Source organism: Pundamilia nyererei, unplaced genomic scaffold (assembly GCF_000239375.1).
Source record: "Pundamilia nyererei isolate P.nyererei 1_Seehausen unplaced genomic scaffold, PunNye1.0 scaffold00040, whole genome shotgun sequence".
NCBI classification, from domain to species: Eukaryota; Metazoa; Chordata; class Actinopteri; order Cichliformes; family Cichlidae; genus Pundamilia; species Pundamilia nyererei.
In genome coordinates, this window is record NW_005187441.1 from 207902 (window position 1) to 232481 (window position 24580).

Sequence of the window (24580 nt, forward strand, 5' to 3'; positions counted from 1 at the left end):
AACACACACACACACACTTACATACAGTCCTTGTCTTGTAACCAAAGGGGGGTTGCAAGGGGAGGTGCTTTGTAAACTATTGTTTGAAGTTTGTCAATAAAAGGCAGCGAGAGGGGGCCACCATTTGGGGTTCTTTGTCGTGCTGGACACAGATGAGGCCTCCCTTGTGCAAGTAATGGATCGATCGACTGTCTTGTTTTCTTCATGATGAATAAGTCTCTAGAATTAGCGGGGTTTGTGGAAACACAGACCCAACAGTATGCATAGTCACAATTACATAATATGAATAAAGTGGCTCTCAACACCTTTCTACTGGCTGTTCACTGAAGGATGATGCTTCAGCTGCGGGTCAAACCAACCAGCCATGAAACAAAGTGAATGACTTCCTGAACATAAAGCAGTTAAAATATTAAAAAATGCACCGTTGCCTTTGCTGTAGGAAGAACATCGTGTTGGGTTGATGCATAAATCCTGGAACAAGCCCAGCCCTCTCAGGAGCACATCTACTCCACCGCCAGCGTAGCCTCTGCTATTTTTATCATGCCGCTGTAGTTGAGTTGTATATACATTGTGTGAACTATAAGAGTTACTCCTCCTTAAATATATATTATTCAGCTGAAAATAACAGTACTATGGAGAAATTACACACCCAGCAACAGGCCCTGTATATTATTATTAAATATATGTTTTGTCTTCGGTTTTTGCTTAACTATAATTCCAAATCTTGATCGAACAACAGCACTTTATCCATTCTTGCAAATCAATCAAGCATATTTAGATTTAATACCTGATCTTGATCCACAATATGAGAAATATTGTTGGGTTGCAGATTTATAGGTGCCCTCTTTTGCTTGTGGTATTTGTACTCAAATATTCATGTGGTGATTATTTATTCATGTTAAAATGCTGCATGTGGTGTGTTTCAGGGATTTACTTTATCACAGTAATTCTGCAATCAGAGCTATATCTATATTGTTATTCTGTGCTATCCTTCTTCCAGTCCTTTCCACTGTCAGATATAAGACATTTGCAGCACTACATATATTACAGTTCATAATTAAGCATTATCAAGGCGTCACTGGAAACTGAAAATACATCTGCACAGTCCTTTGTGTGTCCTAACTATTATATCACTTGGGGCTGAATGTTTTCTGGCAGACTGACAGTCTGAGCAGTTAGATCACAGTCATCTACTGATGGGTTCCTGCTAAAGTGCATTCAAAATATTATAATTCATGTCGTTTCAATGTGCATCAGCTGCTCAACTATGGAAACCACTTAAGAAACCAGTAGCTGTAGCTTGATGTTGAGCACCAACATGAGATTCACTTGTATGTATCATCTGGTTCCCAGATAGTAATATTGGCTAGTTTGTATTTTGTAGCCTAGCAACAAATGCATCTTCAGGAGGGGGCTTTGGTGTCTTTGATAAGTTTTTGCACAAAAGAATGCTGCAAGGCTTTGAACTGTAAACACAGCTTTACGAGGGCTCTCTTCAGACGTCTTTGAAAAGCTTTTAACTTTCCCTGAAAGTGCAGGAGGCTGGTACCATGCAATAATTACTATTATTATTCATGAAAAGAAAGATAAGATGAATACAAACAAGGATGACTTCAACTACTGATCATTATACTTACAATTCTGTACCAATGCAACATTACTGCACTAGCTGGGATGTCAGCAAATGTATACCTAATCACTGTCCAAAGATCATACCACAATTACTGTTTTCATGGACCTGTGGTAGAAGGCTGGAGATATACCCTTTGTGTATTTCAAAGCAGAATTAGGCCGTCAAAAAAATGATATTTTTAGCAGTGATCAGCAGCAAATATTCTAATTGTTGTTCCATGCAGTGATTTAAGCTGGCTCCACTTGTAGAGCCATATGGAAGAATTTGGTCAGAGAGCTGCAGTTTGCTGCTTTGTGACTTTAATGAATAAAACAAAGGAGACAGCGAAAGCTGCACAGGATGAGCAAGGACGAATTTGCAGTTTTCTTTGTTTTTTGTGTTTTTATACATATATATATAAAATAAACCCTTACTAAAGGTCATAGAAAAGTCAATAAATATTGCAACAAAGTCACTAAGTTGGCAACAATGAGGTAAAAAAGTGTTTAGAAAAAATACATGCCCCCTTCAAACAATTTAAAGCTTAAAGATCAAATATTCTGGTACAGCCCCAAAGGACAGGTTACAAAAAAGTAAAGTAACAGTTTTAAGATTTAATTGTTTCAGTTACACTTTTATTAAACGTTGCATTGTAGATAGATGCTCATTCCTAGACCAGTGGAGAACATCAACAAAAGGAACCAAATTTTTGAAGTAGAGAAAATTTTGCTTCACTTCCTGTGACATCACATTTATAGATAAGTACTACCTGCCAAAAATCCAAATGATCAATAGCCTTTTATGACTGTCTGCTAATGTCTCCAACCAACAAAGCAATGGAGAAGTGGGGAAAGGGGGTAAGGCATTATGGTTAAATGGAAGTGGGGTGGGGTGATATTTATAGTGCACCATCAGCTTTTTGGAAAGAGGGGAGGCGGCTCACTTCACTTCTCTTCCTCTCTGACACGCGGGCCGTGGGGAATGGTGTTCCAGGAGAGAGTCGACCGGCTATCATTCCCTCAGACAGGGGGAACATTAAGGTGCACACCTGCCTCCCTCAGCACTTTCACTGGCAACCTGGAGCAATGTTATTATGATGACCCAAGTTCAAACAACATCTCTTGCCCTCCATATCTGTTATCGGTCTCTCTCTTTGGATAGAGGTCTCTATGCACCATTAACCTAAGGCTATTTATCATCTGTCTACTTGTTCATTGAGCTGTAATATACTGGTAATGTTACTGCGACGACACTGATACAGGCTCTTAATGGAGCTATAGCACTCCACTGCAGGTATTGCTTAGACAGTATCGTGAGGAGCCAAAATGTTTTGTCAAAGTGTCAGCACATAAAGAAAAAATGTTAACAAGCTGGTGTAGAAACATTAATGCAACAACATTGATTAATTCAGAACTGAACTGCTACGGATTTCGAATAGGTATCCAAATAGCACAAGGAAAGAAGTAATGTTCTGTTTCACTTTGTCACATATCAATGGATATATGCAGCAGGTGATGACGGACCACTAGCTGAAATTCCTTCATTTTAAATGAAGGAATTTAAGAAATGTTGCCATATCCAATAGAAAAGAAAGATGTTGTTAAAGTACATGTAGAATGTTGTTGTAAAGATACAACATGGCTGCAGAAGGTTTATCTGCTCAATACTGAAAAACATAATGTGACTCATATAATAGTTTTACATGATCAACCGTTTAAAATAAAATTGGAAATTTTCCCTGCCTTCTGAATCTGGCATATTTGTGCAATCTACACATATTAAGAAAGTACTTTTAATTCCAAACTACTCCTTGTCACCAAGGTTTTCTAGTAAGTCCTGGGAGTTAATGCAGATAAACAAAGAAGCAGCAACTAGTGAAGCAGCAAAACAATCTTGAGGCCAGATGGCTTAGTGAGAGCCTGTGAATCCTTCACCTAAAGAGGTTAACCCAGGTGAACCTTGTGGATTGCGACATTATGGCTGAGCAGCTGTTTAATTGTTAGCATGGGGGTCACTAAGAGGAAACCCGCCAATGCAGGAGGAGCTACACGTGAGTAAACTTCAAAAGCCACTACTGAGCATCACAACAACTTGGCTCTTCTTTAGCATAAAAACTGCCTTTTTCTGGCATACCATGGCATGCCTATGCAATGTAGAAGGAAATTACAAGTCGTTTCACTCACAAGTGCTGTAATCTGAAGAGCAGTGGCACTCCTGAAGTGTGAATTCTGCTGTTTGAACCCAAGCACGTAAAAATGGACTGTTGTACTATTAAGTAGTAGTAGTATTAAGTAGGACTCACGACTGTAACCCTTTCTTCAGGCTTGATTACCTTAGTTTAACCTTTAGGCACTTCCTTATGGTTAAGCCAAGTTGGACTTTATTTGCACAATGAAGTCTTCCATCTCTACTCTTCTGTGAGGGCATTAGTTAGAAAAGCCAGCATAGGACTTTTTTGCAGTTTCCACCAAACCTCGGTTGTAAAATTATATCCTGCAGTGATTAAAACACAGTGGTTAGATGGGGACCCTCTGGAATCCCATCAAGCCACCTGGGGCATCCCTGAGCCCCACAGTGAGCAGACTCCTAAACAAGTTACACAAACATCAGTCTTCATTGTCAGCCAGTCTACTAATGAATTATTGACAAGCATTTGGAGCCAAGGAGTTCATATGATCTGATGCCCTCTGCGTCAACTGGCTACAACTATCCCATCTACCTGCTTCTTACTAATGTGCATGAATGACACTATAGAGACAGCAACATGATCATCAGCCACTACTGACGTGAACATTTATTACGGCCTCATATGCATGGATCAGTTAGCATACTTCACATACAGCCTGCTGTTCGGTGAGCTAATTAGAAAATAAAACTAGGCTGAATATAAGTAGTAAGGTGTTTAGTGATAAGCTTAGATCTGAAAGTATAGCTGCAAACTGGATTAAGTGGGTGAAGGTATAGTGAACAGCAGTAACCCTTTAATCTAGTATGTGAAGGCAGGAAGCCAAAAAGAGACCAGCGGGACTTTCAGAGAGCCACATTAGGTAGCTGGAGAGGAATGCTGGGTGGCTTCTTGAACACGCCTAATACACGAACATGATATCTCCAGTTTGTTTCATTTTGGATTCGTCCAATATTGTTTGATTTTCACAGTTACAGTCTACAAAGTAGTATTAGTAGTAGTGTAATGTAGCAATATGAAATTTATTCTGAATAAGATTTACAACCACTTTCTAACATTATGATATGATATGATAAAAACTGGTGATATAATTTGCTTGGAAAGGAAAAAGATCGCTGGTTACCGTAGATTCCAGCCGGAGTCACCAATCTCTCCTTTGAGGTTGTGTCAGTAAGGACATCCAGTGTAAAACCAAATCCCACAGAGTTACCCCCTGTGGCAAGAGGGCAGCTGAAAGTAGCTTACTTATTTAATCAAAAAATAACTGACCAAATGATAATTGTAGTCCTAAATAATACAAATGCTGTATATTGATTTTGGTGCATTGGTCCATGTGTGAGTGTATGGTTTTGCACAAGCCCAATGCTTTTACACTAAAAATCACTTGGCTAAGCATGGGTTTTATTAAAAGCACTTAAAAGCACATTTAAAGGATTTTTAGGCCTTTTCCCAAACTGCGAGTTCCAAAGACGTCAACCCGATATGACGTCTGACTTTACTCAGCCTGTAAGCCAAAATAATCTTAGTTTGTCTTTTTTCTAGTCTTATATGGTTTGATTATTTAGGAAAATACCTTCAAAAGGATGGTTAATGCTTTGAATGCCTACTAATATTATTTTAAAATATAGCAAGGTATTTATCCTTCAGAAGAACCAATAAAGTGGCTAGTGGGCAACTGTCAGGAAACTAGTGAGATCTCATTTCTGCTCCAGTTCTACATTTCAGTGTCCTGGTATTTGCAACTCTGCTGTTTTTCATTGTAACAGTAACAGTAACAGTCCAGTTCTGCTAAGATGCACTGAACTCTGTTTGCTAAGCAAACAAACATAGGCTGTCAAAATAACATTTCATTGTTCCTTAAGAAAAAGAAAGAAAATCACCTGCACAGTGTTAAATGATTATAATATTTGTATTGTGTCCACAAGAGGTCAAACCAATACAAACGTGCTGTGTGGGATGAATCAGTTGGAGCAGAGCTGGACTGAGAACTCTCTGCCACCATTACAGTTCAGTTATTAGCTGGTTTCAGCTGGCTTGGTATTATTTTCAGATAGTGAAAGTAAAGAGATGCTGTGCAACTCCTGTCCATTACATTTTCAGCATATGCTCCAGTGTATTACTAATGTGTGTTATTAACCTACTGTTGCAACCGTTATCTTGTCATTGACTCTTTATAACACAAGTCCAGTCTCTACAAGTCTGTAGGGCTATGAAGAAATTTATAAGGGGGGAAAAAGGGCAAATATTACAACTTAACACCATTTACGTTCAGCTGCTCTGCTGATATCTGTCTCTGTCCCTTTGCACCAGCAGCTGCGTCTGCTGTTGGGACATTACACCCATTATACAGCATTATGGGTGATTTGCGTTGATAGACACAAAGTCACTGGATCTAAGTATTTAATTCTGGAGAAAACTTAACTTTGTATTTTATGCCACTCCTGAGACAGAAAGCTGACCGTAGCATTGTGCTTTTTCCTAACTCTTTTATAATTCTGTTATATAATCCAATTAAACAGTGCTTCTCCTGATATCTCCTAAAAAAAGACTTGAGGAGGAGCACTGAAGACAGGTTAGAAAATATATAAAACAGTACTTCTAAGAATTTCAGTGACTAAAATTAACTCAGGAAAAGAACAAAACAGGGTGAGCCACCTGTTTTGGAATAACTACACTGTATCTCAGAGCTCTTGGTGCTACCAGCATCACGTTTGATTTTAAACTGGTCTAGACAGGACAGGCAGCCACTACATGAACAACTCTGCATGTTACACTTTTAAAGAGAGCTATACTGTAGGCTTATATGACATCATTTAGCTTTTACCTAATCTGAGGCGGCAGCGACTGACGAGACTGACTTTCACCACCACGATCCACACCCTGTTGCAGAGCAAAAGGTAACAAACAGGTACAAAGCAACCCCAGTTAAACCTGTTTATTTCATTTGTACTTTCCCTCTGCAAGCCTGTAGCATAACACAGAAAGTTTTGGCACAATCGCAATAATAAAATTTACTGTGGCTTCTACTGACATCGCACAAGACGGATGGCACAGCTTTTTAAACACAAGGCGGTAGATTATCCACAGTACAGATATATTTTTCATCATGCGTCCACTCTAAACATTCCTCACACCACCTCATTTAAAGAAACAATGAGCCTTGACACAATATTTACTTTTTTTAGAACAAAGATGCACTGTACGTAACCCAATACTGTCAGTTGCACTCTGTTTGCATGAAAACATTGATGTATTTATAGAGTGAATAACGAAAATTTCAGTACATGCACAGCGGGCCTTTTAATGTTTCTGTGTGAAGCATCATAATTAACAAATTCACACAACCTCAATTCTGATCTTTGGCTGCTTTTTAAATGTTTACTGCACGTGTCGGCATGTTAATAGAAACACGCACTAACATTTAATGATGAAAATTCTCTCATAGTTCAGTTCAGTTTATTGAGCTGTTGTGAAATCACAGGGATCCTTTATCAGGCTGTAAAATCTGTCACAGTTGTTACGTCTATTTGTGAAACAAATCTCAACGTGCCCAAAGCCCAGAGACTCAAAGGAGACTGGTTTCTGAATTACAGCCACAAACAAGTCTATACATGAAATACTTAGAAAACTCAGAAGATGAGAACATGACTAAGATACTAGGCATATTATTACTGTGTTTACATGTCATTATAAACACCTGAAAATTAAACCAATTGTCATATTTAAATACTCTACAAACATTTGTTATTAGTATGTTTTTAGCAGCCTGTTCGTACCACAGGCTCTTTACATCATAGCAGAAATAGTATAAAGCCTGAATTTACATTTAGCTTCACTTTACAGACTTGGTCACAGGGAGAATCCTTCATCTGACAAACAGATGGATGTTCCTGACCCTGATCTTAAGTATTCAGCAGCCTCTTTCCACCACAGCAGCAATGCAATCAATTTAGCCCTAACCCATTTACCTAAAGCATTTATCCAGACCAATTACAGCAGCAGACCTCATCAGCATCCCACATCCTACACCAGTCACCGGCTTCTCTCTTCATGCTTCTAGCTACATGGCTCCATTTCACCCTCCACACAGCAGGGAATTGTATTTAATCAGCTAGTTGCAACAGTTGGGAAGCAGTGCCTAAGCTTCAGCTGAGTACGGAGCTGGGGTATAAACCTCACTGGCTCTCATGTGAGCAGGGCTCGCACTGTCTGGATTATTGTCAAGCACATTACTGCCGAGCCTAATGTAACCCATATAGATGCTGCCCATCGATTTGACTAGCAGGGAGAAAACAAGTGGATTACATAATTCATGTTCCATTTTGTTCTACTGGGAGGTAGCATAATAAATGAGACTGAGTGGCAACGATGACATGAATGATAATAGCTGCCTGTCTGCATTTTTTGGCATGTTCTGCCATGAGCAGATAGGTAGTCACCCACCCACCACTTACCAATACTGTGAGGTGACTCAACCTTTCACTCATTCAAATCACACCGCGTTTGTTGTTTAAAGATGTCTGAACAGTATCTGCAAAAGTACTTGGAACAATTTTGTACATACCAAATAATATCTCTCTCACATTTCGACATATATATATATATATAGATATAGATACACAATGTTTTTCAGCACTAACAGATATGTGAGGAGCTTATTATTTAACACATGCTTCAACATAAATAGCTGATATATATTTAAAGAATATCAGTGAAAGATGCATTTTACATGTGCTTTCAAGATCAGAGTAGTGGGGATCTAGTGTCATTTGTGGAGCAATGAACTTTAAAAAAGTAACTTAAAACTGCCGAAATGTCATTGTTGAAGTTGAAATAAAGGGACGTGGGAAAAAAGTTAAAAAATATATAAGTTGATAAAGGTTAATTAGTCACACGATTTTTAAGTGTCGGGAAGTTTCCCAACCACTCTTCAGTGAGTTGCTTTCCACTCCCTTTATTGAAACCTAATCCTCTGAGAGCCGCTTCGTCGGAATTTTAAACCAACGGTGATAACAAAAAAAGTTCACAGGTTTGATTTAAAATGGAAATGTCTTTGGTTTGTAGGCAACTAGTCGCATGTGTTAATGTGAACATAAGGGTATTTAATTTTTAAAAAAAGAAAAAAGGAAAAACAAACTTACATATCGGCTGATAAGAGTACGCAGAGTGCTGAAATCCATCCCCATCCTGTTCCTCTTCCCTCTCCGGACACTTCTTCTGCTCTCTGTCTTTTTCTCCTCCAAAGGTTATTTTTACTGCGGGCGCTAGCTTCTTTTTAATTCTACTCCTCTGTCCATGACTTTCTCTTCTCCCCCGTCTTCTTCTTCCTGAATTGGAAAAAAAGGACTCGCTTCCAAACTCACCTACGGACCCCGCAACGGGCTTTAAACGGGGGAGTGTCTGTCTGTGCGTCTTCTACAGTTTGAAGACAGTTCACACGGGCAGCGAGCTGCTCCTCCTAAAAGACTAGAAGCCAAACTAATATCCAGCTCTCTCGCGCTCCCTCTTTCTCTCTCTCTCCCCCCTCTGCGCGTGTACTAATAATCTTCTTGTCTCGCGCCGCGGCCAAAAGAGATTTTCTTTCATCTACGTCACGTGGAGCCAGGTGGTGGCTCTGGCACCGGGGGTGAACGCATGCGCGCTCTAGTGTTTGTGAAGAGTAATTATTGATTGGGTGTTTCAGTTAACTGTGGGATATTTAGTATTTTTTTTAACTTAAAAAAATAATAAAATAAAATAAAATAAAACAGACTGGTGCTATCCATAGATATGGTGCTGAAATCATTACAGAAAATGTCAGAAATACACATAACTTACACATAATCGCATTTATTTATTTATTCATTTGTTTGTTTATTACTTAGGTTAACTAAAGTTTTGTGATACAACAAATAAGGAATTTGAAAGGTAAAATTTATATTCCTTTTCCATCTCAAATCTCATCCACTTTTTCAAGCTCGGTTTAAAATGAGAAGAGATTTTCAAAATATTTTAGACTCATTATTACAAGTTATTACTGCTGTCGTGACGCATCGGTTTGTAACAGGCAGGTCAGCGGGGTCAGAACAAAATAATTCATGGCACCACGTTTCAGGAGGGAAATATTTTCATCCACTTGTCCGCGCCCTGTTTCCTGGAGACGCTTTTCGGCGGGTTCTGTTGAAAGTCCGCCGTAAAAATAGAAATAATAACCACGGTTTCTTGTTTGAACCTTCAAAATAAAACCTACGTGATGGATTTTGGTTTAAACTGTAACAACTTTATTAATGATATGTCATAAATAGGCTTTTAGTTGTTTTGGTATTTTTGCCGTTCATTATTTATTTATTAATGGGACTGGTAGATAATTAAACATCCGGCATACATGTTGCACCTTTGGTCTTACTTACCAGTCAAAAGGTTCTTTTTTACATTACAAGTTCCCCTTACATATTCATTGATCTGGTTATCTTGTCTTCCTCGTCTTTCTTGACGTCGTATGTATTATCGTCTTGTTATTTTTTTTTGCGGAACAGTGCTTCTAGTTTTGATGTGTACATAATTTATTGAGCCTTCGTTAGTGTTGTGCAAGTTTTTAAAAGAAATAGGTAAGAACATGTATGCTTTTATTTTGAAGGCAAATGGCGCTGGTCGTTGTCAAATTCTTCCTAGCTTGCCTGAAGTTGTCAAAATGGCGTTGCCCGTAGTGGGGGATTTGAGTTAGTTCATATTATTCATTCACATTTATTCATTTATTGGGGAACACACTGCCCATTTGCCACGGAGAGCATGGCAACCCTGGATCAGAAATCGCCAAACGTCCTTCTCCAAAGCCTCTGCTGCAGAATCACGGGGAAAAGCGAAGGTACATCCGTTACTGCTAGCAAGCTTCGCGCTACTGCACTACTGTAGTAGTCAGGAACTGCCAAACCTAACCTCATTCAAAAAAATCTATTTTTTGTTGTTTCGCGTCCTGTTAGTAAACATACATGCTTCACACGAAGCAGTATGTGAGTGATTAACTTCCAGTGGCAAATTCGGCATTAATATTTCACATTAGACCGCTCTGATTTTTCTGTTTATTAAACGTTTTAAGCAGCGGGCGCCGACTCACCCGGTTTGTTTTGCAGACTGAATATTGTAGAAAACGGTTGAAGTTTTACTTAAATAACTGCTGCTCAGTCTTTCGGACAATTGCCGAATTGAAGATAGGATTTTATTAATTTCTTAAGGCCTTCGGGAGTAAACATGTCACTACAATGTCACATTTAAATTATTAAGAAAATATATTGATTTCTTTTTATGTGGCTATCGCTTTAGCTGTGAGGAAAAACGGGACGTAGCGGGGGCTCGGTTCGCGTATCTGTCAGCCAATTGGCTTGGCCAGATGCTGCACATCCAGCTGAACAGCTTCACGGTGCTTCCACGAGTCGCTGTCTTACACCGTTACTTTAGCTCAAATAAAGTGCTTCGCCTTTCTCGGTTATCTTTTAGATTGCTAGCCACTTAGCTCTGTTTCTAATCTGTGTGGTAAATTGGATGCAGTTGCCTGGCTAGCTGCAGGCCCCTGTTGTAGATAGAGGCAGAAGCAGTGTTTTTTTTTTGTTTTTGTTTTTTTAAGTCACTTTTGATCAAAGGCCCAAAACCTTTGCAGTTAGCAACTGCAATGAAAATTAGCTTTTAAAATATGTATCTAAAGTGTTAGTAACACTGTCCCATCATACATTATCCTTATTAAAGTAATGGCAAATCTGCACTCTCCTGGTCTGTAAGTTCATTTTGTTATATCCTGTTTGTGCTTTTGGAAAATAAGTGAAACATTATAAGTAAAGTAATGATGTAACAGGGGGAAAAATGCCCCAGTCAACACACTGTCATTTGTACATTCCTTCAAGTTGTTAGTCATGTCTTGATATTTGTTTTTTGTTTTGTTTTTTCAGCTGAAGTTGCCCACCAGTTCCAGTACGCAGTACGAGTCATTGGCAGTAACTATGCCCCTACTATTGAACGAGACGAGTTCCTGGTGTCAGAGAAGATAAAGAAAGAGCGTGAGTGACATTTGGATTGATGCTTTCCTCCCTCCCTCTGTGAAAGCAAATCCATTATAATCCACTGTATATTACTTCATTTAGTCATTGTGACATCTGATCCCCTTATGTCAGAATGCCAGCTTTAATACATGTGCTGGAAAATCTTTATTCCACCATACTACAGAATCCTATTTGACTTAAATGGCAGCAAGGTCACACCATTAGTGGGAAAACATTGATCCAAGCTTTGCTGCAGACTGTGAAACCAAAATAGCACAGCACTTACTGTACAGCATTTATTTATCCCAGGTGGACTTATGAGAAGTTTTTGCTTAGTCTTTGTGTATTTTAATTGCAACATTGCCACAAAAGTGATAACTGGATATTTTATATTGGTTAATGATGTGAAACAGTCAGACATTTAAATGAAATTAACTTTGAGTGAGTTTGAGCATATGAAATAATGTATTCCAGTGACTGCTAAAGAAATAGCATTTGTCTTGCAGCTCTAAATGCCAGCAGTGACAGGGTGTACCAGAGCTGGAGGGTTGGTTGTCAATATGAGGGCAGTTATAAATACAAACACAGCATGCTTTATCTTGATGAGCAACTTTGGGCTTTCAGAAGGGCGCTGCAGTCTGCTGGCTTTCTTTTTGAACCTCCACAATACATTTCCTACTTTTCTTTGTCTCGGTCTGCAGTTTTAACAATATCCCATTTGTGGAGAGTTTCTTTTTGTTATTTAAAAACCTGTTTGGCAAAGAACCATTTCCAGCTTTGTTCATCTGTTAAATGAGCCATTCATGGAGGAGAAACGCCACCTAACACAGTCGGTCTTAATGCTCTTGCAGTGCTGAAGCAGCGGAGAGAAGCGGATGCAGCTCTGTTCTCGGAGCTGCACAGGAAACTTCAGACACAGGTTGGTATTTGGATTTCTCTCTGAAAGGTATTATTACCCACAGAGGTATTAAAGCTTTAATGGAACAATTTCCCACTTGACTCATGATACAGCCTGCTTGCATAAAACAGAGACCTGTTTAATTTGGTTCAGAGTAAGCCTCTGAAGGGCTGATAACACAGTACTGGTCATTAATTGTATATTAATTTATTTGTTTATTAATAAGTCTCACTAGTCGCCACAGTCACCCCTCCAGATAATAATACTGTTTTGTTTATTAAATGAAAGAGTCTTCCAAAGGGTGCTTTTTGTCCTGTCTCACTCCCCTCACCCATACTCAATCATGGCAGATAGTCGCCCCTCCCTGAGGTTGGTTCTGCTGGAGGTTTCTTCCTGTTAGAAGGGAGTTTTTCCTTCCCACTTTCACCTAGTGCTTGGCCATAAGGGGGTTTCTGATGTTGGGGTTTTCTCTGTATTGATTTTGGGTCTTTACCTTAAAACGCTTCGAGGTGACAGTTGTTGTGATTGGGCGCTATGTAAATGAGATCGAATTGAACTGATTTGAAGGTGGTATTTTTTTAATGTTGTTTTCCTGTTTGCAGGGTGTTCTAAAGCATCGCTGGTCAGTTCTCTACTTGTTGCTTAGCCTTTCTGAAGACCCCCGCAAACCATCCAGCAGGGTGGGGAACACATACACACACGCACGCACACACACATACACTTAAAAACTCTTAAAATCTTTTAGATTAGAGTAGCTTTAAATGAATCAGAGTTAAAAGTCATTCTTATATATCTTACATTTGCCTTGGGTCAACACCCCAGGTGAGGTTTCATCAGACTGGCTACCTCTTTACAAACAGATGATCTGAACTGCAGATGGTGGAAGCTTCAGTGCTTATAGCAACTTATGAGCCATGATGAATATATAAGGATATCCCCTCTCTGTGATATCATACAAAGCCAAGAGTAGAAAGAAAATTAAACTGAATGTTTAAAAGCTCGAGCTTTTGGATCATAGTGATTACGTGTGTATATGCACTGATACTTGATACTTGATTCTGGAGACCTTCAATGTCTGATTGTACTTTTTAGGTTGGAAACTACGGGGCACTGTTTGCCCAAGCCCTCCCCAGGGACGCCCACTCCACCCCATTCTATTGCACCCGTCCGCAGAGCCTGGCCCTGAGCTATGGGGAGAGGAGCACCGGCCTGTCAGCTAGTGTCGGGACCAGTGGGATTTCAAGTCTAGGAGTTTACACACTGAACGGACCTACACCAACACCACAGCCACTGCTTGCAGGGTGAGCATCTTCATATCAGCTTGTTAAAACTTCAGCTTTCCATGTCAAAGCCACGTACCAGAGGTTTTAGGCAGCCCCGAAAAGCTCTGCAGTGAAGGGTTGTTTTTCTGATGTGTTTGTGTGAGAAGCCCTATGTCAGATACAAGAGGTATCATTTAGTAGCAGAAAGTGAACTTGCCTCTTTCCTCTCAGCCTGACCCCTTATAACACAGTTTAACGGCCATTTAGTCCCATTTTTTTCTTATTAATAATGCAGTGGGCCTTTAGTAAACAATGACCATTGGGCTGTCTGGGCTCACCTTTGCGTCTTTAAAAGGCAATTTATCCTCTTGAAAACGTCAAGTTTTCCCATGGCTCTGGACAACACACAGTGATAATTAAGTAACAGTACAAAGATGTGTGCTGGGCTTGCTTTATTTAATGACTGTTCCAGTACTTTCCAAGGGATCAAAAAGTAACTGCTGAATTCCCAAAGAAATTCCAAATTTGAACTCAAATCTTGATTGTGAGATTTCTGGTCTTTGCTGTGATTATCAGCCACATCATCCATTTTCTTCCACATCCAATTCAGGGTCTTGGGGAAGGTGGGACACTGTCCCGGTTGTGATTGGATGAGAGGCAGAGTACAGCCTAGACATGTCACCAGTATATTGCAGGGCTGAGGTCCCATTTATGCGTTATGCAAACAGTGAACTCCATACCATTTATACGCACTTTATACTGTTTATAACGTTTCAACATCTCCCTTTATATAATCTGTGAGTCTGGCAGATTACGATTGCATAAAAAACTGACCGATTGCACACACGTGCTGCGGTTGCGGCGACACCAGCTTGAGGTTGCACAGAGGGCCCAGATGGCCAGTGGATTTGAACCCAAGACCTTCTTACTCTGCAGTGCGAACCACTTCAACACAGTACATCCATCTAAGGCAATCCTGTATTCACTCGCATGACCTCTTATTTTGTCAATATTTGCATCCTGGCTGTTGCCACGTTGTGTTTTTTAGAATCAGTATAATTTAATAGCTAACACTAGGAAGCTTAGTTAGGGAGCTGTAACCAGCGTATAGACACAAGGACCTGCTAATTAGTAATGGACTAATAATTTAATTTCACTCATCAAAACTGAAGCACAAACATTTTGGTCAGTTAATTGCATTTAAAATTCTTTAAAAGGCACCAACAGCACAGTTAAGAGCTTCAGTTCAGTCACTCCACTTATCTAAGGTGAGGTCCAGCAGACAGCAGCTGCTTACAGCTGGCTGTGGTTGCAAAACTGTCAGCAAAAACAGATGAAACGCCCCAGACTTTAAGCTAACCACACCCTTCTTAATGACTGGTTAGACTGAAAATGTTTTTGGAAGAAGGGTTTTGATGCTGTTAAGTTGGTTGTTTTAACATGTTTAACGAGGTTTTGAGGAATAGTTTGGCAAATGTGAGCCTTAAGTGGCCACTAAAGGAACTACAGTGGCCCATGCTGGTTTAGTTTTTCAGCCCTAGAAGGCGCTACTCGATCAGAACAGTATAACTATTCCATTGAAAAGAGTATCAGTCTTTTGTAAACATGAACATGGCGTCATCCCTAATTATTATGACATTCAGTGCATAGTAAATGTATATACCAAAATCCAGAACGGCTCAGCCATAACTAAAGTAAATGTGCTGTTGTGTTTCAGCCAGCCACCTCAGCCTGCAGCTGGAGGCGGTCAGCCTCTGGGTTCACGGTTAGCCTGGACTTTGCCTGTAAGCTCCTCGCCCAGCTCCGCTATGGTTCCGCCCGCCGCTCGGCCACCCCTCGGGCCTCCGGTCCCTGCTGCCAGAGTAGTGCGTCCTCGCCGAGATGGTGACCCAGCCGGTGAGTGACATGTATACAGTGTGGGTTTCAGGTCTGCACGACCGTGCCAAAAAAAATAAAACCCTCCATGAGATTCAGTGCATTTACTATGCACTGAATGTCAGTCTGCCCCAGGGCAGCTGTGGCTACAACTGTAGCTTGCCTCCACCAGTGTGTGAATGTGTGCGTGAATGGGTGGATGACTGGGTGTGTAAAGCGCTTTGGGGTCCCTATGGGGGACTAGTAAAAGCGCTATACAAATACAAGCCATTTACCATTTAATAACAAAAGTTAACTCTTTTTGACCTCCATACATTCTAAATACATAACATGTTGCATTCAGAGGAAGTCTCCTGGAGCAGGCTCTGAGCAGATCTCTTTCAATTTATCACTCATAGCCAGATGTCCCCTCGTGTCTCCCATTGTTGTGTCATGTGTTGCATTATTCATTCAGTCTGTCCTGTTGTACATTTGAGTTTATCTGAGAAATCCATGTACCATGAGATCTTAAAGTTTCATTTTCATTTCTCACTTACCCTCTAACACAATATAATCCTCCACATTCTGCGTGCGCAGGTGAGGTGAACGAGGCGGCGCTGGTGCGGGACATCCTTTACGTCTTCCAGGGAATTGACGGCAAGTTCATCAAGATGAGCGCGCAGGATAACTGCTACAAAATAGACAGCAAGGTACCCAAACTGGCGTCTAGCTTTGTAAAAGCTCTTAATAGACCAATCAGCTCAGCAGGGTACACACATTTCATAGAGTAATAATCATCACCATCCCACAGTGACTTGCAGCGGATCCAAGTCCTGGAGCTCCAGCTGCTCAAAGATCACTTTTCTTTATTAGGCATAATAGATGATATGAAATCAAGACTGTTTTTGTTGACTGAACTTTAGAACCAAGATTCAACAGATCAATATAAAGCTTTTTGGCTCCGAGTCACATCGATCTTCTCCCACTTTCTCTTTCCTATTTTTTTTTTGTCTGTCCTGTCAGTTTATTTAATTCCCCCTCTCCTCCCCTTTTTGCCACATTATCGATGGGAAGGCCATAGATGGAACTTGTCCCATATTCTCACTCCGTGATGCTAAACTTAGACTTGTGTTCGATCTGCCGACACCGTCCACCTGATGGAGACGGAGCCACTGAGAGCACAGATATATTAGTCAAGGATGGAGATATTTTGGAGGCTGCTTTGGCCACTTAAGCTCTCTGTAAGGCTCCAGTGATAAAAGGTTTTTGTTAAGCAGATGAAAATTTAATGCGAACTTTTCAGCCCGGAAACAAGGTCGTCTGCTGCAAGACGGCCTTATTAGTCATAGATGTGTTGCGTAAATTATAGTGAGCGATTTAATGAAAGTGGCTGATTAAGATTTTAATTATACCTTGATTATGTCTATAAACTCTGTGCTAGAGATTCCTTTCCATAGGCCTAATATTAAACTAATACTATAGTTTAAAAATAAGCTGAGAGTAAATATTCCAGTATTTGGATCACTGTCAGGGTCAAATCATGGCATGCATAATAGCTACTACATGGCATTAGAAATCACGCTGGCCCTTTTTGTCATACGCTTAACTAGAAGAACAATATGGTAATGCAGTCGTCTTCCAAAGCCAGTGCTGCATCTCAGAATTTGCACTAAAATTTAATGGGTTCTACTTTTGCCCACTTTTCTACCAAGTTTAATGAAATACAGCTCGTGAGTTTTTGCCAAGTCCTGCTGATAAATTAGCAAACAGACATAGCTTTGCCTCCGCTCTGGTCTTGGTGGAAGAATAAACAAGCAGATGTTGTTATATGTGTTGTAATGTCTGCTCTGACTCACTAGGTGGTGCTGTGCAAGTCCCTCAGGGACACCAGCAGCAGACTGGCTGAACTTGGCTGGCTCCACAACAAAGTCAGGAAGTACACTGATGCCAGAAGCCTCGACCGGGCCTTTGGATTGGTTGGACAGGTATGTGAGTGCGTGTGCACATTTGCCATGTGAATTAATTGTTCACGTCAGTTTTATCACACAGTCCTCAACTAATGCTTACCTTTCTGTTTCTGTGTTTCTCCACCCGCGACCTCTCCTCTCCACTCAGAGCTTCTGTGCCTCACTCCACCAGGAGCTTAAGGAGTACTACAGGCTGCTCTCTGTCCTCCACTCGCAGGTAAACAAAATTAGTGCTGACAATGAGGGAATGTGTAATGGAAAAATCAGCAGATGCTCGATCTAAGGTAATTTCTCTGTGCTGTAGCTGCAGGTGGAGGATGACCAGGGTGTGACCGTGTGCACAGAGAGCAGTCTGACCCTCAGGAGGCTGCTGGTCTGGATGTACGACCCTAAAGTCAGGCTCAAAACGCTCGCCGCCCTCGTCGACTTCTGCCAGGGTGTGTGGACGCGTGCTTGTTGGTTTTAATGTAGGTGGGTGAACATGCTAAACTGAATATAGCATTCTAAGTGTCCCCGCATTGTGTGTCATTAGGTCGTAAGGGTGGCGAGCTGGCTTCAGCAGTTCATGCCTACGGGAAAACGGGAGACCCACAGATGAGAGCGCTTGTTCAACACATCCTCAGCCTGGTGTCACACCCCATTCTCAACTTCCTCTACAGGTGGATATACGACGGGGAATTAGAAGACACCTACCACGAGGTACACATGCCTCTCTGATCTTTTCTGCGCAGTAATAAAAACCTCTTGTAATCAAAATAAATGCAGAGCAGTGCATCAAAATTCAATGAGAAAGATGAATGTCTTTACAGAGAATCTGAGAATTACAGCGCATGTTCTCTCTGACTGCTCTGATGTTTGACCCCAATGAGAGGGAACATTACAGAGAGAGGAGAGCCAGGACGGCCCCTTAAATGAGAACTGATGAGAGGAGTGTAATGGAGATCACAGTGATGAATGTGTCTCCTTTATTTCTCCCCGCCCTTTCTCTCTTTCTATTGCTCTCGCGCACACAGTATTTATGTGTCCAGCGCGGACCATTACCGAGCGCTTGGACTTTTGGTTTTAAGTGCTGTGTTTAAGAACACAGAGTTAGAAATTACTGGAGCTTTCAGGAGTGAAATTACCCAGGAGATCTCACAAAGCCTGTGAAAACGCACTCTAAACAACAGCTGTAATTATGGCTGAAAGGCTTAAATAAATAAGGCACTGTAGGTTGTAACATTGCAGAACTCTCAGGCAATGAGCCAGTAAATGCTTATTCGCACTGTTTTCTCCTTTTAACTGCGCACATTTGACAGTGTGCAGTTATTAATAATCAAACTAGAATTAGGCCCAACTTTATTGCATCAGCCACATTGTGTTTTCAGAACAATACATATCATTTTTATTACCACTGAAAACTTGTTACTTTGAAGTTGGAGCTTAGTAGGACATTTTTCATCATTTCAGGCAAGTACGAGTCATTAAACAACAAACGATCAAGAATCAACTTAACTAACCAAGCATGGTATGAAGTAAATGTGTAGTTGGTGTAGCTGACATGGAGCTACACATCATTAGCATCACATAGCTTACCAATGCATGCACACAAACAGGTAGATCAAAATTTGGCACTTTTTTTTATACAATTTTTTGCAGTGTTTTTAAACCTTCATAACTTAATAATTACTTAAAAAACACTTAATCCAACTTAAGGCTTTAGAATTCAAAAAGGCTGTTTGCTTCTGCGTGTAGATCAGGCATTTAAATGTCATCCTTGTGGTTTTCATAGTGACACTGCTTGTGAAAGTCTTATTTCAGCCACACACAGCTTCATAACGATGAATTTAAAGTGAGCCTGACAGTTGATATCAGTTTTTAAAATGTATCCTTGTACACAGCCTTCAGCGCCCTCATTAGACGGCCAGTTGAGGCTGCTGTACTGACACTGAAGTAAATGGATAATTTAAGTGAATGTGACAAAGGATGGAAACCTCTGCAACGGTCTGGACACTGACTATAGACTTACTTGTTCAGTGACAAATGTTACATTAGACTCTGTTCAGCCAAGCGCCTCTTCCTGTCTGGATAAGTACAGTTAGTTCACATCCACTGGTCGTTCATGTGCATATCAGCTGCCATGCAGTCAGCTAAGTGTGCTGCTGCTACTCAGTGAAAGGAGTAGATGCAGGGAAAACTGTGCTCATATGGCTGTACTGGTCTTCAACTAAAAGCAGCTGAAGTTTGTCTAAAAAGTTGCTTGTTTTGTGGATGAAGGTGTCTCAATATTAGGTGACTAAGTCGGCAACATCTAGTAGAACTTCTGAGGGAATGGGAAAGGGCTTGTTTGCTGATGGAGGACAGTGAGGGCTAGTTGTAATGGGAAAAAATGTCAAATGCAACCACTGTGCTGGCTATAGAGAAATTAAAAGAAACGATTATGTAACGCAACCTCAGGCTATATCAATATCACTGGGAATGTGGGGTAACGTATGTCAATATACCTTCAAAGTCAACATGCGTACCAGCGCCTATCTGATTGTTACACCGGAAATTAAACCCAGCAGGCAAAATAAAACTGTTAAGTGTGTGTTTTTCTATGTGTGTGTTCATAGTTCTTTGTAGCATCAGATCCCAACGTGAAGACCGATCGTCTGTGGCACGACAAGTACTCCCTCAGGAAGTCGATGATCCCTTCGTTCATCACCATGGACCAGGCACGCAAGGTACGCGTGCCATCACAGATGTCTTCACTGGATGCCAGAGAGCATGCTTTTGTAGACGAGACTGTGAAATGACTGAAAAGGAGCTGCTATCTCCTCCCTTTCTCTTATCCCTTTAGGTTCTGCTAATCGGCAAATCCATCAACTTCCTGCATCAGGTTTGCCACGATAGAACGCCGCCAGGCAAAATCACGGCAGCGTCGAAATCTGCAGACACTCCAAAAGACGGTAAGCGTCTCAGGAAAGCAAATTCATAGATAATACTTCCATTTGTTTTGTTTCTGACAGCCCATAATGGGACATTAAGAAGAAAAACCAGTATGGTGAAGTTGTGAATAGAGGTTTGCTGACTTTTTCAGAGTGCTGTGTTGGTTTAATTTTAGTGTTTTCATGAAATACACGTATACGCTCATAACCAACTTGGAGCCTCCTTTTGTGTATATGTGTGTTCTGTCTTCATCGTATTGATTTCATTACACTGTATTGACGTTTGTTGTTTTTAGTGAACACTGGTCGATGCTCTTGGGCCTTGTCCTTCTCTCCTTTTGACTGGAGAGAAGAACTGGGTATACTCAGCTGTAGTCTATTGATTCTGTCTGTAGGACTTCATCTAACCAGTTTGATCTGTGGCTTTTAGAATATGAGCTGAAGGACGTTCTCTTTCTCTCTTATTGTCTAGTAGAACAGTTCAAAGACTTGGTTGACCCAGAATCCAAAGGAAAATAGGAGGGTTAGTCCAAAATTACAGCAAAAATCTAAACGCTTAGGAATAAATAATTGTAATAATTTGATAAATAAGGTACATTTTTTTAATCCATATTAATATTTGTCCATGAATCAGCAGTTTTGAACTCTAATATAAAAAAAATTTCTTTTAAAAATGTTTCATAAATTTTTTTCATCTTATATAAAAGACCGCCATTCATTAATGTGTAAAATGTAGCCAGCAGAGAAACTCCAGTTGATACCTTCTTGCTCACGTAGCCGCAGAGCTGCTGTCTGACCTGGAGGGAGCGTTCCAGGAGAAGATCGACGCGGCCTACTTCGACACCAGCAAGTACCTGCTGGATGTCCTCAACCGTAACTACCTGTTGCTGGAGCACCTGCAGGCCATGAGGAGATACCTGCTGCTGGGCCAGGGAGACTTCATCAGACACCTTATGGACCTACTGAAGTATGGTTTTCCTTCCCGATCTATAACACTGATGATCAAGCTGCAAGTCCTAATTTTCTCAAATGCTACATGTTTTAATCTCAGACCAGAGCTGGCCCGTCCCGCCACCACTTTATACCAACACAATCTGACTGGTATCTTGGAGACGGCAGTCAGGGCCACCAACGCCCAGTATGATAACGCTGAGATCCTCAAGAGGCTGGACGTACGCCTGCTAGAGGTAGCATCATCACCTGCTTGTTAGGAAGTAATTGAATTAATAATGACGAATGATCCTTTTTCTCACTATGGCTCATCTTGTGTGGCCTCCAGGTGTCTCCTGGTGATACAGGTTGGGATGTTTTCAGTCTGGACTACCATGTTGATGGACCGATTTCAACGGTGACTACACACAGCCTCCTACATGTTCTGTTTATTTTATTTTTTTGCATGTGGAAGCTTGAAGATGTGAGTATTACCATTTGTCTGTGTGTATATTGTCAGGTGTTTACGAGGGAGTGCATGGGCCACTACCTGCGGGTGTTCAATTTCCTGTGGAGGGCCAAGAGGATGGAGTACACGCTGACTGACATCTGGAAGGGACAGATGTGTAACGCCAAGTTACTAAAAACCATGCCTGGTACTTACGCATACACATACTTAGTGGAGAACTCACTTGAAATTAACTCTCATCCTTCTTTCAGGTTTTTTGTACATAATCTTTTGCAGCATTATGGCAAAATATATTTATATTTTGATAGCATGCCTACTTCCTGTTGTATAACATGACCCGCCCTTGTGCTCTTTACCCTGCAGAGTTGTCCGGCGTGCTGCATCAGTGTCACATCCTGGCCTCCGAGATGGTCCACTTCATCCACCAAATGCAGTACTACATCACCTTTGAGGTCAGGTCCATTAGCAGCAGTGCTGTTACTATCGCAGGCTGTAAAACCTCAGTAAACCGTATCAGTTACAGTAGTAAACTGTGATGTGTGCGCAGGTGTTGGAGTGCTCCTGGGACGAGCTGTGGAACAAAGTGCGTCAGGCTCAGGACCTCGACCACATAATCGCTGCCCACGACGTCTTCCTAGACACCATTATTTCAAGATGCCTGCTGGACAATAACAGCAGGGTAACACACAAGATTTCTGTGTTCTGTTAGTCATTCCTCTGTTTCCCTGTTTTGCATACCCCTAATGAAACTCTGTTATTGTATCTCCAGTCTCTTTTGAACCAGCTGAGGGCCATATTTGACCAAATCATTGAATTTCAAAGCGCCCAGGACTCCCTCTACCGCTCAGCGCTGGAGGAACTCAGCCTCAGGTTGCAGTATGAGGAGAAGAGGCGGCAGAGAGAGGAGGAGGTAAGAAATGAAAGGGAAGAGAGGTATATTTGTTGCTGTTGTTTTGGCTGGAGATGGATGCATAGTGAGTGATGCTATGTCATCTGTTTCTTGCGTCGTCTTTCAGGGTCAGTGGGGAGTGACGGCCGAGCAGGAAGCAGAGGAAAAGAAGAGGATTCAAGAGTTCCAGGAAACCATACCAAAGATGCGCTCACAGCTCCGGATCCTAACACACTTCTATCAGGTACCAGCTCGAGCCACCACCTAAAGCTGCTGCTCGTCATGAACTGTATTCAGTGGAATCAGCCATTGCAATTAATTTCACTTTTTTCCTTCCCTTCATCTCTCCCTCTCAGAGCATCGTCCAACAGTTCCTGGTGTTGCTGATGACCAGTTCTGATGAGAGCCTGCGCTTCCTCAGCTTCAGACTGGACTTCAATGAGCACTACAGGTTTGACTTTAAAGACTCCAAAACCAAAACGACCTATATCAAAGTTTATTCCATTAAGTCGGTGTCCTTTGAAACTGTAATTATTACCGTTCTAATACTTAGTAGGTCCATTTATAAATTTTACTTAAATCTGTGACTGTAATCTAAAATTATGCGCATTGTTCTCGCATAAAAATGCAGAAAATCATGCATCATGTGATGTTGCAAATATTTGATGACTCCTGCATTTTCCGAGAAGTGGTTAATTTGTTCGAGGCTTTAGCATTTTGAGTGTGCAGATGGACTCTAAATGGAAATAACTGATGTGACTTACAGTAGCCAGGTCTCGGTGGATATGAATCGCATGTCAGGATATGACCTAATCGGCCTAATGCGTCTGAGGCTGCATCCACAGTATGTAGCCAGTGGGGGAAATAATCTGGAAATAACAATAATAATAATCTTTTTTCAAAGATGTGAACAATCTCTACTTTTTATGGTAGTTTCATTTTAATGTAGAGGCATTACTCACATTACATTAAAGTTATACATTGATTTGAATGTCAACTACCAATGTAGTTGGTACAGAGGTTCATTGGGTTCTTCTTACCCTTAGCAGAAAAACAGCCCCACAGCATAATATTTCCACCTCCGTGGTTGACTGTGGGGATGGTGTTCTTTGGGTTACACTCAGCATTTCTCTTCCTCCAAACACAGTTGGTCGAGTTCATGCATCAGAGGTCTATTTTGGTGTCATCTGACCACAGAATTTTCTCTCAAACCTTTTCTGAATCCTTTGGATGTTCACTGGCAAACTTAAGACGGGCCTGTGCATGTGCCTTTATGATCAGGGAGGACCTTGAGCGTTCCATTGAAATTACCACATGGTGGGTTACCAGTGGTGTTCTTGCTGAGTGTTGGCTCACCTGCCTTCAGATCACTAACAGGCTCCTGTCATGTAGTTTATGCTTGATCCACCACCTTTCTCATGATCACCCTCAGTTCAGGAGGCGAGATCTTGCGTGGAGCTCAAGAGTGCAATTGATGGTCATTTTATATTTCTTTTTTTCTAACAGTGATTTATTTATTTGCTAAGGGAAATGGTTTCTTTCATGATATCACTGCTAACATATCTATAGTTTACAGAGAAAATATTAGATCATCTG

The 24580-nt window shown here is 41.0% G+C and overlaps 2 protein-coding genes across 7 annotated transcripts in view; one reads left to right on the forward strand and one right to left on the reverse strand.

Moving 5' to 3' along the window:
* atp11a (ATPase phospholipid transporting 11A) overlaps window positions 1-9129 on the reverse strand; it is a 50788-nt gene extending 41659 nt beyond the window's left edge. For all 5 annotated transcript variants that reach the window (XM_005730868.1, XM_005730867.1, XM_005730866.1 and 2 more), the window contains exon 1: window positions 8939-9129. In XM_005730868.1, coding sequence (XP_005730925.1) covers window positions 8939-8983 — 45 coding nt within the window. In that variant the 5' untranslated portion in view covers window positions 8984-9129. The remainder of the gene's footprint in view (window positions 1-8938) is intronic.
* Window positions 9130-10449: 1320 nt separating this feature from the next.
* Window positions 10450-24580, forward strand: part of tubgcp3 (tubulin gamma complex component 3) — a 16284-nt gene continuing 2153 nt past the window's right edge. The window contains exons 1-22 of one of the 2 annotated variants that reach the window (XM_005730871.1): window positions 10450-10641; window positions 11717-11824; window positions 12658-12725; window positions 13307-13384; window positions 13797-14005; window positions 15684-15862; window positions 16418-16530; window positions 17680-17805; window positions 17936-18004; window positions 18092-18224; window positions 18320-18486; window positions 20382-20492; window positions 20609-20717; window positions 21474-21663; window positions 21748-21883; window positions 21976-22044; window positions 22147-22282; window positions 22459-22547; window positions 22643-22774; window positions 22865-23005; window positions 23112-23228; window positions 23341-23435. In XM_005730871.1, coding sequence (XP_005730928.1) covers window positions 10566-10641; window positions 11717-11824; window positions 12658-12725; window positions 13307-13384; window positions 13797-14005; window positions 15684-15862; window positions 16418-16530; window positions 17680-17805; window positions 17936-18004; window positions 18092-18224; window positions 18320-18486; window positions 20382-20492; window positions 20609-20717; window positions 21474-21663; window positions 21748-21883; window positions 21976-22044; window positions 22147-22282; window positions 22459-22547; window positions 22643-22774; window positions 22865-23005; window positions 23112-23228; window positions 23341-23435 — 2651 coding nt within the window. In that variant the 5' untranslated portion in view covers window positions 10450-10565. Of the gene's footprint in view, window positions 10642-11716; window positions 11825-12657; window positions 12726-13306; window positions 13385-13796; window positions 14006-15683; window positions 15863-16417; window positions 16531-17679; window positions 17806-17935; window positions 18005-18091; window positions 18225-18319; window positions 18487-20381; window positions 20493-20608; window positions 20718-21473; window positions 21664-21747; window positions 21884-21975; window positions 22045-22146; window positions 22283-22458; window positions 22548-22642; window positions 22775-22864; window positions 23006-23111; window positions 23229-23340; window positions 24575-24580 lie in introns of those variants that run through there. The other variant, XM_005730870.1, reaches the window with a different exon arrangement.